Source organism: Podarcis cretensis (genome assembly GCF_951804945.1).
Source record: "Podarcis cretensis genome assembly, chromosome: 6".
NCBI lineage: Eukaryota > Metazoa > Chordata > Lepidosauria > Squamata > Lacertidae > Podarcis > Podarcis cretensis.
This window is the reverse complement of record NC_137175.1, coordinates 98703823-98717878: the sequence shown is the minus strand read 5'-3', so window position 1 is coordinate 98717878 and position 14056 is coordinate 98703823. Positions and strand designations below refer to the sequence as shown.

Below are 14056 nucleotides of genomic sequence, written 5' to 3'. Positions count from 1 at the left end.
TAGCTGCCAGGTGCACAGAGTGTAAACAAGCCAGCTATTGGATTTTAGAGGCTTGTGTTTGAGAGTCAATGCAAGGACTCAAAATGGATGTCAAGAAGGGAGTTCTGCCTTCTCCAACCCTTTTGACCAGTGACAATTATGCATCTTGGTCTATTAAGATGAAGGCCTTGCTGCAGAATCAGAGACTGTTTGGGGTGATTGAGAACCCCATCCCTGCAGCACCAACGCCTGTTTGGGAGTCACAGGATGTGAAGGCCAGAACTGCTATAATTCTGTGCGTGTCAGACTCTCAGCTTGTTCATATACAAGATTTACAGCACGCGAAAGATGTTTGGGACACGCTGAGAAGGACACATCAGAGAGATGCAGGTTCTTCAGCGTTGCTGTATTTTGAAAAGCTGACTAACCTGAGGCTTGCGCCTGATGGAGATGTTCAAGCGCACCTGACGGAAATGAAATTTCTGCGTCAGCAGATGGTGGAACGCAATTTCCATCTGGATGAGGAAGTGTTTTGCTTCATGGTGATCAACAGCCTGAATCGGACTTACAAAACTGTTGCCAGTCAGCTGGGGTCTCTCCCAGCGCAAGATCTAACGTCGGACAGGGTCTTTGCCGTGGTTCTGAACGAACCTGACAGACTTGCCGCCCTGGAAGTGAAGGACAGGGGGAGACAAGAACGGAGTTCAGACACCCCCACTGCTGAAGCTACTGGAGGAGACGCTGTAGCTTTGAACGTTGTCCGATGTTTCAATTGTCGACAGACTGGGCATCTTCAGCGGTACTGCAGGAAGCCACGTCAGAACAAAGGAGCCAAGGGAAGCTCCACGAAGTCTGAGGCGTCAGGCAGAAGTCATGCCAAGTCACAGGCGAAGCCTGCAAAGGCTTTGATGTCCCTAAAAGCCACACCACAAGTGGGGAATTTCTTCATTTTAGACACGGGAGCGACGGTTCACATGACCCATCGTAGGGATTTGTTTTCGTCGTTTAAGAAGCAAAGCTTCGTTGTACAACAAGCCAACGGTCAAGAGCTGGAAGCCACCGGAATTGGGACTGTGTATCTTAAAAGTCTGAACTTGACTATAAACGATGTTTATTTGGTTCCAGAGTTGAAGTACAATCTGCTCAGCGTTTCGCAGATTGCCAAGAAGGGACTAAAACTGTCCTATGATGATCAACACTGCGAGATCTACAAAGATGGAGAGTTGTATCTTTCTGCCAAAGAGAAAGATGGACTGTATTTGTTGACTTTTGATCAAAGTGATTACATGGAATGTAATTCTTGTGATTCTAACATGATTTCTTTTGCAGGTGTAGCCAAGAAGAACGCCAAGCAGGTCACCTCGAGGGTTGACAAGGCATTTCAGCGGGTGTATGCTGATGTGATTGGTCCTTTAGCACCTTCTAGAGGCAATGCAAAGCATTACCTAATCTGTGTTGATTCTTTTACAGGTTTTGTCTGGATTTATCTTTTGGAGAGACCGAAAGAAGCCTTAGAAAGGTTTAAAGAGTTTTGTGACAAGGTTAAAAATATGCATGATGCTGACATAGATTGTCTTTGCACAGATGAGAAGCCAATTTTTCTTTTGCAGGATTTCCAGAGGTTCCTGAAGAAGAAAGGGATAAGACACAAAATTGCAGCTTCCGAAGAAGCTTGGAACAGATGTGTCTGTGTTAGAGTGAACAAAGAATTGCAAAAGGGAATGGAAGCGCAATTGCTTAGTTCACATCTGCCACATGAGTACTGGGCTGAGTCACTAATGTCGTATTGTTACACGTGGTTGAGAAAGGTTTCAAAAGAGTTGGGAAGTTCTCCTTTTGAGAAACTGTTCCACAGAAAACCTTCTGTTGCCCATTTCAAGGTTTTTGGGTCTCATGTGAGGACAGAAGCTCCAGGTGGAGTAAAGAATGCCAGAGGCATTTTTGTGGGTTATGAAAAGGGTCTCTACAGAGTAATTTTGTCTGAATCTGGGAAGGTGATTCTCACAAAGTTTCTAGAGAGTGCTCCTGAACAGGAGCGAGTGATTGTTCACACATTTCCCACAGGAGATGATGATGATTCTGATGATGATGATGATGAGTTTGATCTTATTAAATTCAGTAGTACTGATGATGACAGCGATAGCTCAGACAGCTCAGTTGTCACAGTCATTGAGAAGAAATCTCACACAATGACTAGACCCTCAGAAGAGGAGGGTGAACCACTGATTAAGCTTAGTACTGGTTCTCCAGAGAGTTCAGAGGCTGAACCAGAAAGCAAGGGAGAGCAGCACCTCTTACGTAGGTCTGAGAGAGCAACGAAGGGTGTACCGCCCAAGAGGTATTCAAAAGAGTTTGCCAACCAAGCTATTGCATGTGTTGCTGTTGTAAACGACCAAGGTCAAATTGAAGCTGTGTCTGAGTCAGAGACAAAGGCACAACAGAGAGTTGCTAACCAAGGTAATGCAGAAGCACTCATTCCTTGGAAGTCACACAACCAGAGAGGTACATTGGTAAAACCAGTGGCGTGTAGTTCCAAGGGTGGAACTGAAACAACAGGGGAGTGTTATACATATAACAACTGTTTGTTTTCTTCTCTGGATGACGCTTTGCTCGCAGCACGCATTGATACTTTAGGGGGAGTATGTTATTCTAAAGCAGCAATGCAGCAGCAAGCAAAGGCTATAGCAGCCAAGTCTGCTGCTTGTGGCTGGAAAGCCAAACAGGATCTATGTGACTGTTGCCATGGAAACAAAGGGGCAGTCCATTCTGTACTGAGCACCGGATGTTAGCTCAGTGTGTGTCATATGACCTGTACAGGATGTACATGGGTGGAGTTTGGAGTTTCTCTCTGTTTGTTGAACAGAGCAGACATGTTTTCTCTATATGACTGCTGAAGACAGGAATAAAACATGTAGATACATTTCTGTCTGTGTCTGATTCCCCTCCCTGGGGATATGCTGGAGAGCAGGGAGGAGGAGAAGCAGTTTGGTGTGTTTTCCTCACAGCCTGAGGAAAATCGCCGGAACGGACCTCGTGTGTTTTTCCTACCGGGAGTCGCCGGAGGGAGGTCGAAAGAATTCAGCCGGTGCCTGGAGAGATAGGCACATACCTCTGACCGGCCCTGAATTCTGACAACTTTTCACTGAGACAGTAAACCTGCATCTTTGAGAAATACCACTTCAAACTACGGGTTAAGACTTGCATGGCTGATATATATTTTTAAACACCCTCACTATTATAGAAAACTGGCACATCAGGGAGAAGACTCAACTAGAATCCAATATCTAGTTCTATATATTTTGTGTGGAAGAGCCACCAGCCATGTGAGCCCCTATTCACAATATAAAGTACAATTCAGAGGTGAGTTTTCTCCTTGTGGAAATAGGCCAAACTTGCCCTTTTGATTCCCCCAAACCAGGGCCAAGAGTGGCTGAGGAGAATTTGTACATTTTGTTGCTAGACTTAAAAGCCCTGGCATGGCTTCCAACATGGATGTTTCAAAGGAAAATTATATTGAGCTGGGCAGTAATGTTATTTGTGATGCATGTCAGTCAAGGCTAAATATTTCTCACAGAGCAATCTTTGTTATCACATTCCGGTGTGCTTCCTTTTGGTGCAGAGCTACACTACAAATGTAAACTAGTTTTAAAAATGATTTCCTCTTTCCAGAGAATTCTGGCTACTGTAGTTTCATGAAGGGCAGGGTGGGTGGAGATGTCAGCAGCCGCAAAGTACAATTCTCAGGATTCTGGGGGGAAAGCCAAAACACTTAAGCTTCTTTTTAAAAAAACCACACACACACAATATAAGTTAGTAGCATAGAACAATAATCTGCACAGGAAGAAAGCTGACAAAATAGGAGGCTTTGCAAAAGATGCTACTGGTTTCGTCGCATAAACTTCATACTGTGAATGGACAGAGCCCTCTGAATGTCATTCAAGTAAAGAAGGTAGCGCCAGTTCAAACCTCAACAAAAGCCAAGAACTGGAAAGAAGCCCCCCTCAGCCTTGAAGAGGAGCAGTTTCTCTTGCTCAACAAAATTTATTCACGGGAAAACCTCTTAAAAGATACACAAGAGAAATAAATGTAAATTTTGTATTTTGTGGTGATCAAGAGACTGAGTGGAAAATCAGATGGTCCCAGGTTCAAAATTCAGCTTAGCCATTAATTCACTAGAAGGCCCTGAAGGAAGCCCCCCCCCCCCAAATGGGGATCACACTGGCCTTCCTTACATGGAAAGCGTACGGGAAGCACTCAGAACCATAATGAGGCATCTAATCATAAGCCTGCATTTTTATTGAGGCTTGATCAGGGCCTGTATCTTAAAATGAGCTTAAAGATCTTCAAATGTTTCATGCCAGGCAGAAGACCAGCTGCCTAAGAACCTTGGCAAGATGTTTTTCCTCCTAGACAAGGGGGCCCCCTGATTTATAGCAGAAAACAATTCTCAAAGTCAAAAAGGGAATTACAGGCTGACAGCCAAGGTTACACTGACCCTACATATTACAGAAGATAAAAAAGCAGAGAAAAACATAATTAAGAGTGGGTAAATAGTAAAATAAAACCATGTGCCTCCCATTAAACTTGAGCCATATTTTCCTAAGGTTCAAAGGTCAAGAGCAATGGAAAAGCATCTAGCTGGCAGAAAGGAAGAGAGTATTTTGGGAAGTCTTTTTCTAAAGTTGTTTCTTTCTTAAACTGAGATCCTTTTAAGATTTCTTTTCCTTTTAAAAGGTTATTTATGTTATGTATTAAATATATTGGCTTAAATGTAATTATGCAAAGGAATTAGAAGCTAAGAAATGTTAAATCCTTATGCATATAGTTGGAAGAGATCACAGGGGCCATCAGCCACCAGCCCAGCCCCCCCTTGCCAAGCAGGAAACATCATTAGAGCATTTGTCAAGCTTTTGTTTAGAGACCTCCAAAGGAAGGAGATCTTTCAATGATGATCCTTGACATCTGTTTAAGATAAAAATTTAAGATTAACCATCTGTTTTGGAGGGCAATAGGGCAAGGTGAGCTGGTAATTAAGGTTCCTTGTTGAGACACATGTAAGACATATTACTACTTATTTGTCATTTATAGATAGAAGAATATATAGCTTTTTGTTTCCCATAAAAGGGCATGAGGAAATGGGTGTATCTTTTGTGATTGGTTCTAGCAAACAGCCAATAGGAATTTCAACCAGGCTGATTGGACAGAGGCAGCCACAGGAGGAGCAAGGGGGCTGGATTAAGGAAATATAAGTGCTGGCCAGAATGGCAGGAGGCCAGGCCAGAGCTTGGTAACCATATACCACTGTGCCTCTCATTTATTTGTCTGACAAATAAATTATTATTTTAATTTCTCTATTGCTGCGTTGAATATTTCATTCCAGCTAAGCGTTAACCACAAGCAGGGTGCTACAATACCCTCCAACATTTTTCCAATGTAAATAGGGACATCCCATTCCATAATGATAACTTTACTATTTATACCCCACACATCTTACTCGGTTGCCCCAGCCACTCCGGGCAGCTTCCAACATATATAAAAACGTAATAAAACATTCAAAAAACTTCCCTATACAGGATTGCCTTCAGATGGTTCAGGGGTCAGATATCATCATTCTTTTTATTAATTGATTCCATAAAAGAAAATAAAAACTAACACATGTATAAAAAAGTCAGAATACAGAAACTAGAGAAAAAGAAGAATTACAGAAAAAAGGTAAATAAAAAATACACAAACTTATAATTTTCCCATTGACATTATTACATAGCCATCCCTTTCAAGACTTCCTTCAGCTTGTCCATAAATCATTCGAAGCAATAATCAGAGTCACGCGTTTCTCTGCTTATATTGTCATTGTGTCTATCTCTGTCTCCTATTTGCTTTAAACAATAACTCATAGTCTTTCACAGTGCGTCTCTGAGTCCCTTTAACGTTGTTTGTCCCTCACTAATACATTCCAGATAATCCACGTACTTTCCCCAATCCTTGATGAACACTTGGTCTCTTACATACCTAATTTTTCCTGTTAATGGTTCAGGGGTCAGATAACTCCATACCCTCCAACATTTTTCCAATCAAAATAGGGACATCCTAAGGAAAAGTGGGACATTCCAGGATCAAATCAGAAACTAGGGCGGCTTCTCTAAATCAGGGACATCCCTGGAAAATAGGGGCACTTGGAGGGTCTGTCAGAACATTTAACTCCAGCGCTAATTATTCTTATATGTTTTGTCAGCATGTAACAAGTATCCATCCCCCAGCCATGGTTCTGGTCCTTGGGTTGTTAGAAGACTCACCATATTCACACTCCGGCCCATAGAAGCCAGGATAACATTGGCAGGTATAATTCCCAATGGTCTCCACACACTCCCCATGCTGACTGCAGGAGGAAGGCTGGCAGGAAGCTGCACAGAAGAGAGAAGTGGATTAGAGTTGCGCCATCTCTTGAAACTGAGAGCTCTACTCCCAAGGGAACACAGAACTGCAGTTGCCAGGATCTCTTTGGAGAAGAGAGGAGGGCTACACTAGTTAGCAGCCTATTTCATTCTGTAATGTCAATATGAGAAAATGGAGGCCAGTTTCTCCTGTGTTTAGTCCAGTTGCAACCATTCCCTACAAACATAGGAGTCAACTCATAGGGGTTGAGTTCCCTTTCGGACCCCCAATAAAATATTTGATAGCCACTGCCATTCAAATGGTGTGTGCACTCTGCATCTTGTGATCAGTTATGTAGGGCGGGGCTTACCTGCCCCCCATATTTTATTCAAGTAAAAATGAAAAAAATCCTCCTCTGACCAGCTCTTCAAAGATACAAGCATCAAGCTACTTTTAACAGAAGGGAGCTGTGGGCCCATTCTGCGGAGTTCAGTACTCAGGGCTGATTCTGCTTCATGTTCTACTAAAGAGCTCCAAGTCTGGACAAAATCAAAGTCTACAAGCTGTTCCACACCACACTTTTAAATCATGCAACTTTCCCCAAAGAATCCTGGGAACTGTAGTTCCCCCCTCACAAAGCTACAAATCCCAACACCCTCAACAAGCTACTGTTCCTAGGATTCCTTGAGGGGAAGCCATATGCTTTAAAACTGCATTGAATATACTTTAAATTTATGGTGTGGATATGCTCCAATCTCTCGTCAAATACACCAGCTTGCTTTTGAGCAAACTGTCACACTTATAGATGACTGTTTCTGTCAATACAGGGTTCATGTCTATCCATTTTCACTTAGCAATATCTGAAAAAGAAAAAGAAAATGATAGATTGATCCACACCTCCAAAGCATTACCAAAAGTCATGCCAGAAATCGGGTCACAGATTTTCATATCCAAATTCAGCTTTGTTCCTAAAGGAGATTCCAGCTAAACATTAAGAATAACTTGCAGAGGGTAAAATCTGTTCAGCGGTGGAACAGACTCTCTCAGAAGGTGGTGAAACCTTTAATTGGAGGTTTCCCAAGAGAGGTTGGCTAGCCATCCATCAGGGATTCTTTAGCTGTGGTTCCTACAGTGCAGAGGGTTGGACTAGATGGCCCTTGGTGACCCTTCCAGCCCTACATTTCTATGGTTCCAAGATGTGCTGCAAATATATCAGGGTCCTGCACCTTATGCTGCACAGGAAAGAATATCTCCATATGCGGACTCAGAATAAGCTGTGCTTGCTTAATTTCCAGATATCAGGCTGCCGTTTACAGTGCAGTACAGAAAAAGGGCAAGCAAAAGAGGCGGCAAGGTGGCCTGGCCATTATAGTGCCATTCTGCAACGAAACAATGCTGACAAAAAAACATATATTAGGGGAAAGCATGCATACAAGTGAAGAGATGAGTGAAACAAACATACAGAAACACATTATATCAGGAAATATAATGTGTACATATGTTAAAACTGCATATAAAAACTGCATATAAAAATGTGTTTACAGTATTATGAGAAATTCTCACTGAAATGCTGGTGAATTTTCATGAGGAGTCTTCAAGAATAAAATTCACAAATTGCTGCAAAATGTGAACTGAATATTAGATTGGAAAAATAAGAAACTAAGGCTGGATCTAGACACATCAAATAAGTGTTTCAGTTAAACATGTTGTAAATTTAAACAGGGAAATCTGGAAGGGAAAAACAGGACTCCACAGTGCATATAAATTGCTTTTTCTTTACCAATCTAGCTGAGTCCTAAGAGAACCAAAACTGATCATTCCTTCCATTCCTAGCTGTTGGTATTCCACAGCTATGACACAATACGGGGTACTTTCATTACCTCGGTAGCACAGTGGCCGTTTTTTGTTAGTACAACGTTCATCATTCCATTTTCCAGATTCCACAGGCCTTTTAATGTATATCTCAACACAGTCTTCTCCACGCCGTCTGTTGTTGGGTTCCCGAGAAGCCCAGTTTTCTGCTTCCTTTGTCAGGATCTTGCCCGTTCCAACCCAGGTCCAAACATTCTTAATCTTCCGGATCCCAATCCAGTAGTACGTGCGGTAGTATGGAACGGTAGCATTGAGATAGGCAATTTCTTCTTTGTTTTGGATTGCTACCAGGTCAGTATAGTGCTCCTGGCAATATCTTCTTGCCATGTCCCAGTTGCTCGGGGGCATCTGCCCATAGTGGTAAGTCCAGGCACCCACAGAAGAAAATATCCCTGCCAGAGCAACAAGGAGCATTAGAAAAAGGCTGCAATTGCAGACAAGCATCCTGAGCACACAAATGATGATGAATACAGCTGGCCTGTTCTTATTAGAAGCACTAGATAATTTAAAATTAGCAGCCACAGAGGACAAGGCATTCTGCAGAACAGACTCCATGCTCAAAAGGAAGAGGTGGCACTTTTGAACTGATCCTAACAGTTGAAAATCAAACAGAAATTAAAGAGGTGCAATTGAAGGAGGGAGCAGCTAGCCTAGTAGGAGAGACATATTTGGAGTGTAACAAGGACCTTCTACTGGTGGAGGGAATTGTTAATCTTTTCTCCTGGAAACCCCATTAAGAACTGCTTTGGACAAAGAACTTAGCAAAATTACATTAGTCAATAAGTATTTTCTTCAAAAGGGTTTACATGGGCTAGATTGGAACTTTTTACGGTTTTGTGCCACCTGCAATATTTTCCTATTGTGACTATACCAGGAGATTCTTCTTGGCATGGTCTTACAGGGCATCTGTTTTAATGGGATTGCCAATGAAGCATTCTAGTTTCCATTTGGAATGGTGAGAACAGCAGAACCCAAGCAGCCTCAAACATATTTCTGCTTGCACAACTCTTCCCATCCCCAGCGTTGCTTCATATCCTTCCTTGGCAAGGTCAAAGTAATAGCAAAAATGACATTTTTTTCCAGTAAATTTCATAAATACTTACCACAACTAATGATAGTAAACAGCAGCATGTGGTCATCTGTTCCTGTAGACCACAATCTTCTGCTGGTTACACCCTGTTTGAGGATACAGATTTGCTGTTAAAGTGACAACGTGCATACAATTTTAAATGCAAATTCATAAGCCTCCTTATACAATCCAGCCAAAATTGCCTTTCAAGGGTCAAACTATATGTAGCAACATCCACACAATTAGCAACTGTGCTGTGCAGATGCTTTTGAAAGTCTGCGAGGTGCTACTGTGGCTCAGGAGGGCTTTGCTGGTGCAAAGGATTAAGGCAGTTCTCCTCAACCTTTTTCCAACTCCGGCCCCTTCCTGCCCCCCCCCCCCCCCCCCGTCAACAGGGGCTATTTAAATGTTCCATATGTAAATAGAACATGTTTTATTTAAATTTTTTATAATTTATACAACATACAATTACATAATTTTTTTTACTTTTATGTGTTTCTCTCTCAATGTTGCCCCTGTGCCTGATGACCAGAAACAAGTGCTGTGAATGCTACTGGCACTGATGTTTCTTTGCAAGGAGCGATCATAGAGCTACAGAGCAACATAGCAGCCAAAGTAACTTTCTGTCAAGAAAAACACCATTTTTGCATAAAGAGTACAATACAGTGGTACCCTGGGTTAAGTACTTAATTCGTTCTGAAGCAAAGTTCTTAACCTGAAACTGTTCTTAACCTGAAGCACCACTTTAGCTAATGGGGCCTCCTGCTACCGCCGCGCTGCCGGAGCACAATTTCTGTTCTCATCCTGAAGCAAAGTTCTTAACCTGAGGTACTATTTCTGGGTTAGTGGAGTCTGTAACCTGAAGCGTATGTACCTGAAGCGTATGTAACCTGAGGTACCACTGTATCTAAAAAATTTCCACAGCTTTGGGATAAAGTAAAATTGTATTTCATGGTATTTCCTACTTTGTATTTGGTACAATCAGGTTTCAGTCGTGTTGATTATTTACTCAGTCTAAAGCGGAATCGCCTTAACATAAGGACAGAGGTGATCTTCGGTTATCCCTCACAGCAATAGAACCAGGTATTTTAAAAACTTGTTTCCCTCGCTCCCTGTATTGTTGTTACATGTTGTTCTGCTGGACCTTCCTATAGCATTGTCAGTTGCTGTATTTGGGGCCAGGTTGGAATTTTCCCAGCTGGCAAACTGGCTCCTCCCTTCTGGTTTTTGCCACCCTCACAGCAACCATCACAACTTTGGTGGTATAGGCAGTGGGTAGGCGTAGTCTTGGACAGAGGACAGAGGGGAGGTTGTAGCCCCTGCCTGCCCCTCTGAAAATGGAGGTTCAGGAAAGATGCTTCTGGACTCAGCTAGACTGGTAAAGAAAAAGCAATTTATATGCGCTGCATATGTGATATAACATTGTGCCACCAGATGTTGATGTGGAGTTCCGTTTTTCTCTATCTGTTTTCCCTGGTTAAATTTACAACGCTTTAAGCCGAAACGCTTCTTTGAGGTGTCTAGATCCAGCCTCTGTCTGGACGCCCAGGCGGGGACGAGGGGCCACAGCTCTCTCCATGTACAATCCATTGGGGAGCTACTCCTTGAGGAAGACCAAGGACTCCTTCACTTCTGCTTGACCCCAAATGCAAATCCTTCTCTCAAACCTCTTACATCTGTAGTCAACAAAGTTGTGACCTGATTTTACCCAAACACTAGTTGTCATTCCTTTCATTATTGGAATTTAGGCAGTCCTCAGGGCAGGAGGGATGTCTTGCAGCACAACAGCAATGCTGGGCTGGATGGGGCCCTGGCTTGATCCTGGAGACTCGTTTTAGGTTCTGATGTTCTAAAACTTCACTCAGCCAGGCCCCCAGAAAACCTCATGCTGTATCTTTCTTCCCAGCAACACAAATTTTCTCTCCAGAAATTTAGGAAGAGGTTGAAACATCTACAGCAGACTATAAGACTAGCCATTTATAAATAATAAGACTGCATATATTTTTAATGGATGCAGGTCCCATCTGCACAACACATTTAAAACAGTCTTATACCACTTTAAACAGTCCTGACTCCACACTTGGGAAGAGGGATTTTTTGTTAAACTACTCTGAGAACTGGGACACGGGTAGCGCTGTGGGTTAAACCACAGAGCCTAGGACTTGCTGATCAGAAGGTCGGCGGTTCGAATCCCCGCAACGACGGGGTGAGCTCCCGTTGCTCGGTCCCTGCTCTTGCCAACCTAGCAGTTCGAAAGCACATCAAAGTGCAAGCAGATAAATAGGTACCTCCCTCGGCCAATAAAGCGACATGAGTGCCGCAACCCCAGAGTCGGTCACGACTGGACCTAATGACCAGGGGTCCCTTTACCTTTACTCTGAGAACTGTAGCTCTGTGAGGGAAATAGTGATAGCCTAACAACTCTCAGCACCCTCAACAAACTATAATTCCCACATTTTCTTGAGGAAAAGTATGACTGTTTAAAGTGGTATGGCACAGGTTTAACTGCTGAGTGCAGATGGGGCTGCAGTCTATACTGGGGTGGGTGGAAGTTGCTCAGCATCTACTGGTAGGTCTCTGGGGGATATTCAGAAAACCACCTCCAAGGATTTATGCTTTCCAGTTGTTTAACAGTAGCAATAACAGCTTTCGCTCACATATACACCCGAAAATCAGGCTGCTGAAATAAATAAAGTTTGGAGGAACCCTGGAACAAATTTTTCCCCCATATCAGTTCTTGTACTGCAAAAAGTCTCCAGTGCTAAGGTGCACTTTGAGTTGCCCTGCTTCTTAATTCTAAGCGTATGTCTGCTGCCGCCGCCACCTTCCTAAGCCATGTGTCATGACCCCGCTGGAGGAGTCCCCTTCAGAGGAGGGCCTGGTGCACCCCAAGGCCAACATTACAGGGGGACAGGGGGACACACCAGACCCTTCAGGGTGGTTCAGCCTCTTCCCCAAGACACAGCAGGCTCTGGCTCAGATACCGAGGCCAGGATTGAGCTTCCCCCAAGCCCAAGAGAACATTCACTCGTAAAGGCACAGAAGCAGTCAGATGCCAGATGCCAGAGTGCCTGCTTGAAGACCAAGGTTCCCTGTGCTACTCCACACAAGTAGACCAAGCTCAGGCAGCCCAGATGGCCTGCAGCTGTGGTCAGGGTGAGGCTCTGGGGCACATGGCTAAAAGCCTTCAGTTCCTTTTCTTGTACCAGCCAACTGCTGTGTTGGTTAGTTGGTGCTTTGATTGCCTTGGGTTTGATCTCAGACCATTATTGCATCTTGTCTCTTGTGTTGCCTTTAGACTGTTCCTGGAACCTGCCTTTTTGGACTGTGACCTCACCTGGCCTTTCGGGTTGCCTGTGTGTGTGGATTTGGAACTGCTGGCTTGGTTGTAAGTCACTTTGGGTTGCCCTGGGCAAGATAAAGCAACTAATTAACTAATTAATTAATTAATTAATGTTCTATCTGAAGCAGGGCTGCTATATACAACTTGGTTACTGTCCAATTCAATGGGAAATGTATGAGCATGGATTCTATGTGTTTCAGTGGGACTTATGAAGGGGACTTTCCCATCAGCTCATACCCAAGAAATATTTATTATATATATGAATATGAAGTGAATAGGGACGCTGTGGGCTAAACCACAGAGCCTAGGGCTTGCCGATCAGAAGGTTGGCAGTTCAAATCCCCGCGACGGGGTGAGCTCCCGTTGCTCGGTCCCTGCTCCTGCCAACCTAGCAGTTCGAAAGCACGTCAAATTGCAAGTAGATAAATAGGTACCACTCCAGCTGGAAGGTAAACGGCGTTTCCGTGCACTGCTCTGGTTCGCCAGAAGCAGCTTAGTCATGCTGGCCACATGACCAGGAAGCTGTACGCCGGCTCCCTCAGCCAATAAAGTGAGATGAGCACCACAACCCCAGAGTCAGCCATGACTGGACCTAATGGTCAAGGGTCCCATTACCTTTACTATATGAAGTAATATACCGTACATAATTTCTTTTATTCATACAAATTATAATGAAAGATTTTTAGATGATGGCTTCAGCTGCAACTGCATACTAAAACATTAGCCATTTGCATGTAATTTTAATTGTTGCTAATAAAATCTCAATAGGTTTTTCCTTGTTTAACTTAAATCAGAATTGGTTCTGGCATGTCATTTCCACAAACTGTATACTATAGGCACTTAATCCAGTAAAAATCAGGCTGTCCTATTAAAATCCATGACACCCAAATTAGGCATAAATAAGCTGGCCAACTTTTAAAGCAATTACTACACCAAAGATAGAGGTAATCTACAGAGGAAGCTCAGAGCATACTCAACTGTCCCTTATTCCTCAATTCTATGGATTTGCCCCATATCCATGAAGAAACTGCACCTACCACGTTTAATGCTGACCCTTCTGATTTCTCCTTTCTGTGCTGCTTCATATGTGGATAGGCATGAGTATTAAACACCTCCTTCCTCCCCGCAGCCTTCTTGTGCCAGGCGAACACTTCCTCTAAAGCAGACTGAAGCTGATTGCATCCTTTTCCTATTGCCTGCTTTCACTGTGCTGTCCTGTCACAACCACATGCGTTAACTCCTTGTCAGCTGTTGGTTTGGGCATGCAGCAGTGCCCTTCTTGGATGCTGGGATACGGCAACAAAAATAGTAGCGCCACAGCAGAAGCAGCAAGAAACTGGAAGTAGTAAGGGGTATCTATTTCAGGTGGCAAGATGGAATCCCCCCCCCCCCAAAAAAAAGCAAATGTACTTGCTAGTAGA

General features: G+C 43.4%; 1 protein-coding gene across 2 annotated transcripts in view; it reads right to left on the bottom strand.

The window, feature by feature from the left end:
* Positions 1 to 13828, bottom strand: part of SELP (selectin P) — a 37909-nt gene extending 24081 nt beyond the window's left edge. For both annotated transcript variants that reach the window (XM_079981274.1, XM_079981275.1), the window contains exons 1-4: positions 13673 to 13828; positions 9327 to 9399; positions 8232 to 8615; positions 6273 to 6380 (exon numbers count right to left, since the gene is read on the bottom strand). In XM_079981274.1, the coding sequence (XP_079837400.1) occupies positions 6273 to 6380; positions 8232 to 8615; positions 9327 to 9399; positions 13673 to 13720 (613 nt within the window). In that variant the 5' untranslated portion in view covers positions 13721 to 13828. The remainder of the gene's footprint in view (positions 1 to 6272; positions 6381 to 8231; positions 8616 to 9326; positions 9400 to 13672) is intronic.
* Positions 13829 to 14056: the final 228 nt, after the last annotated feature.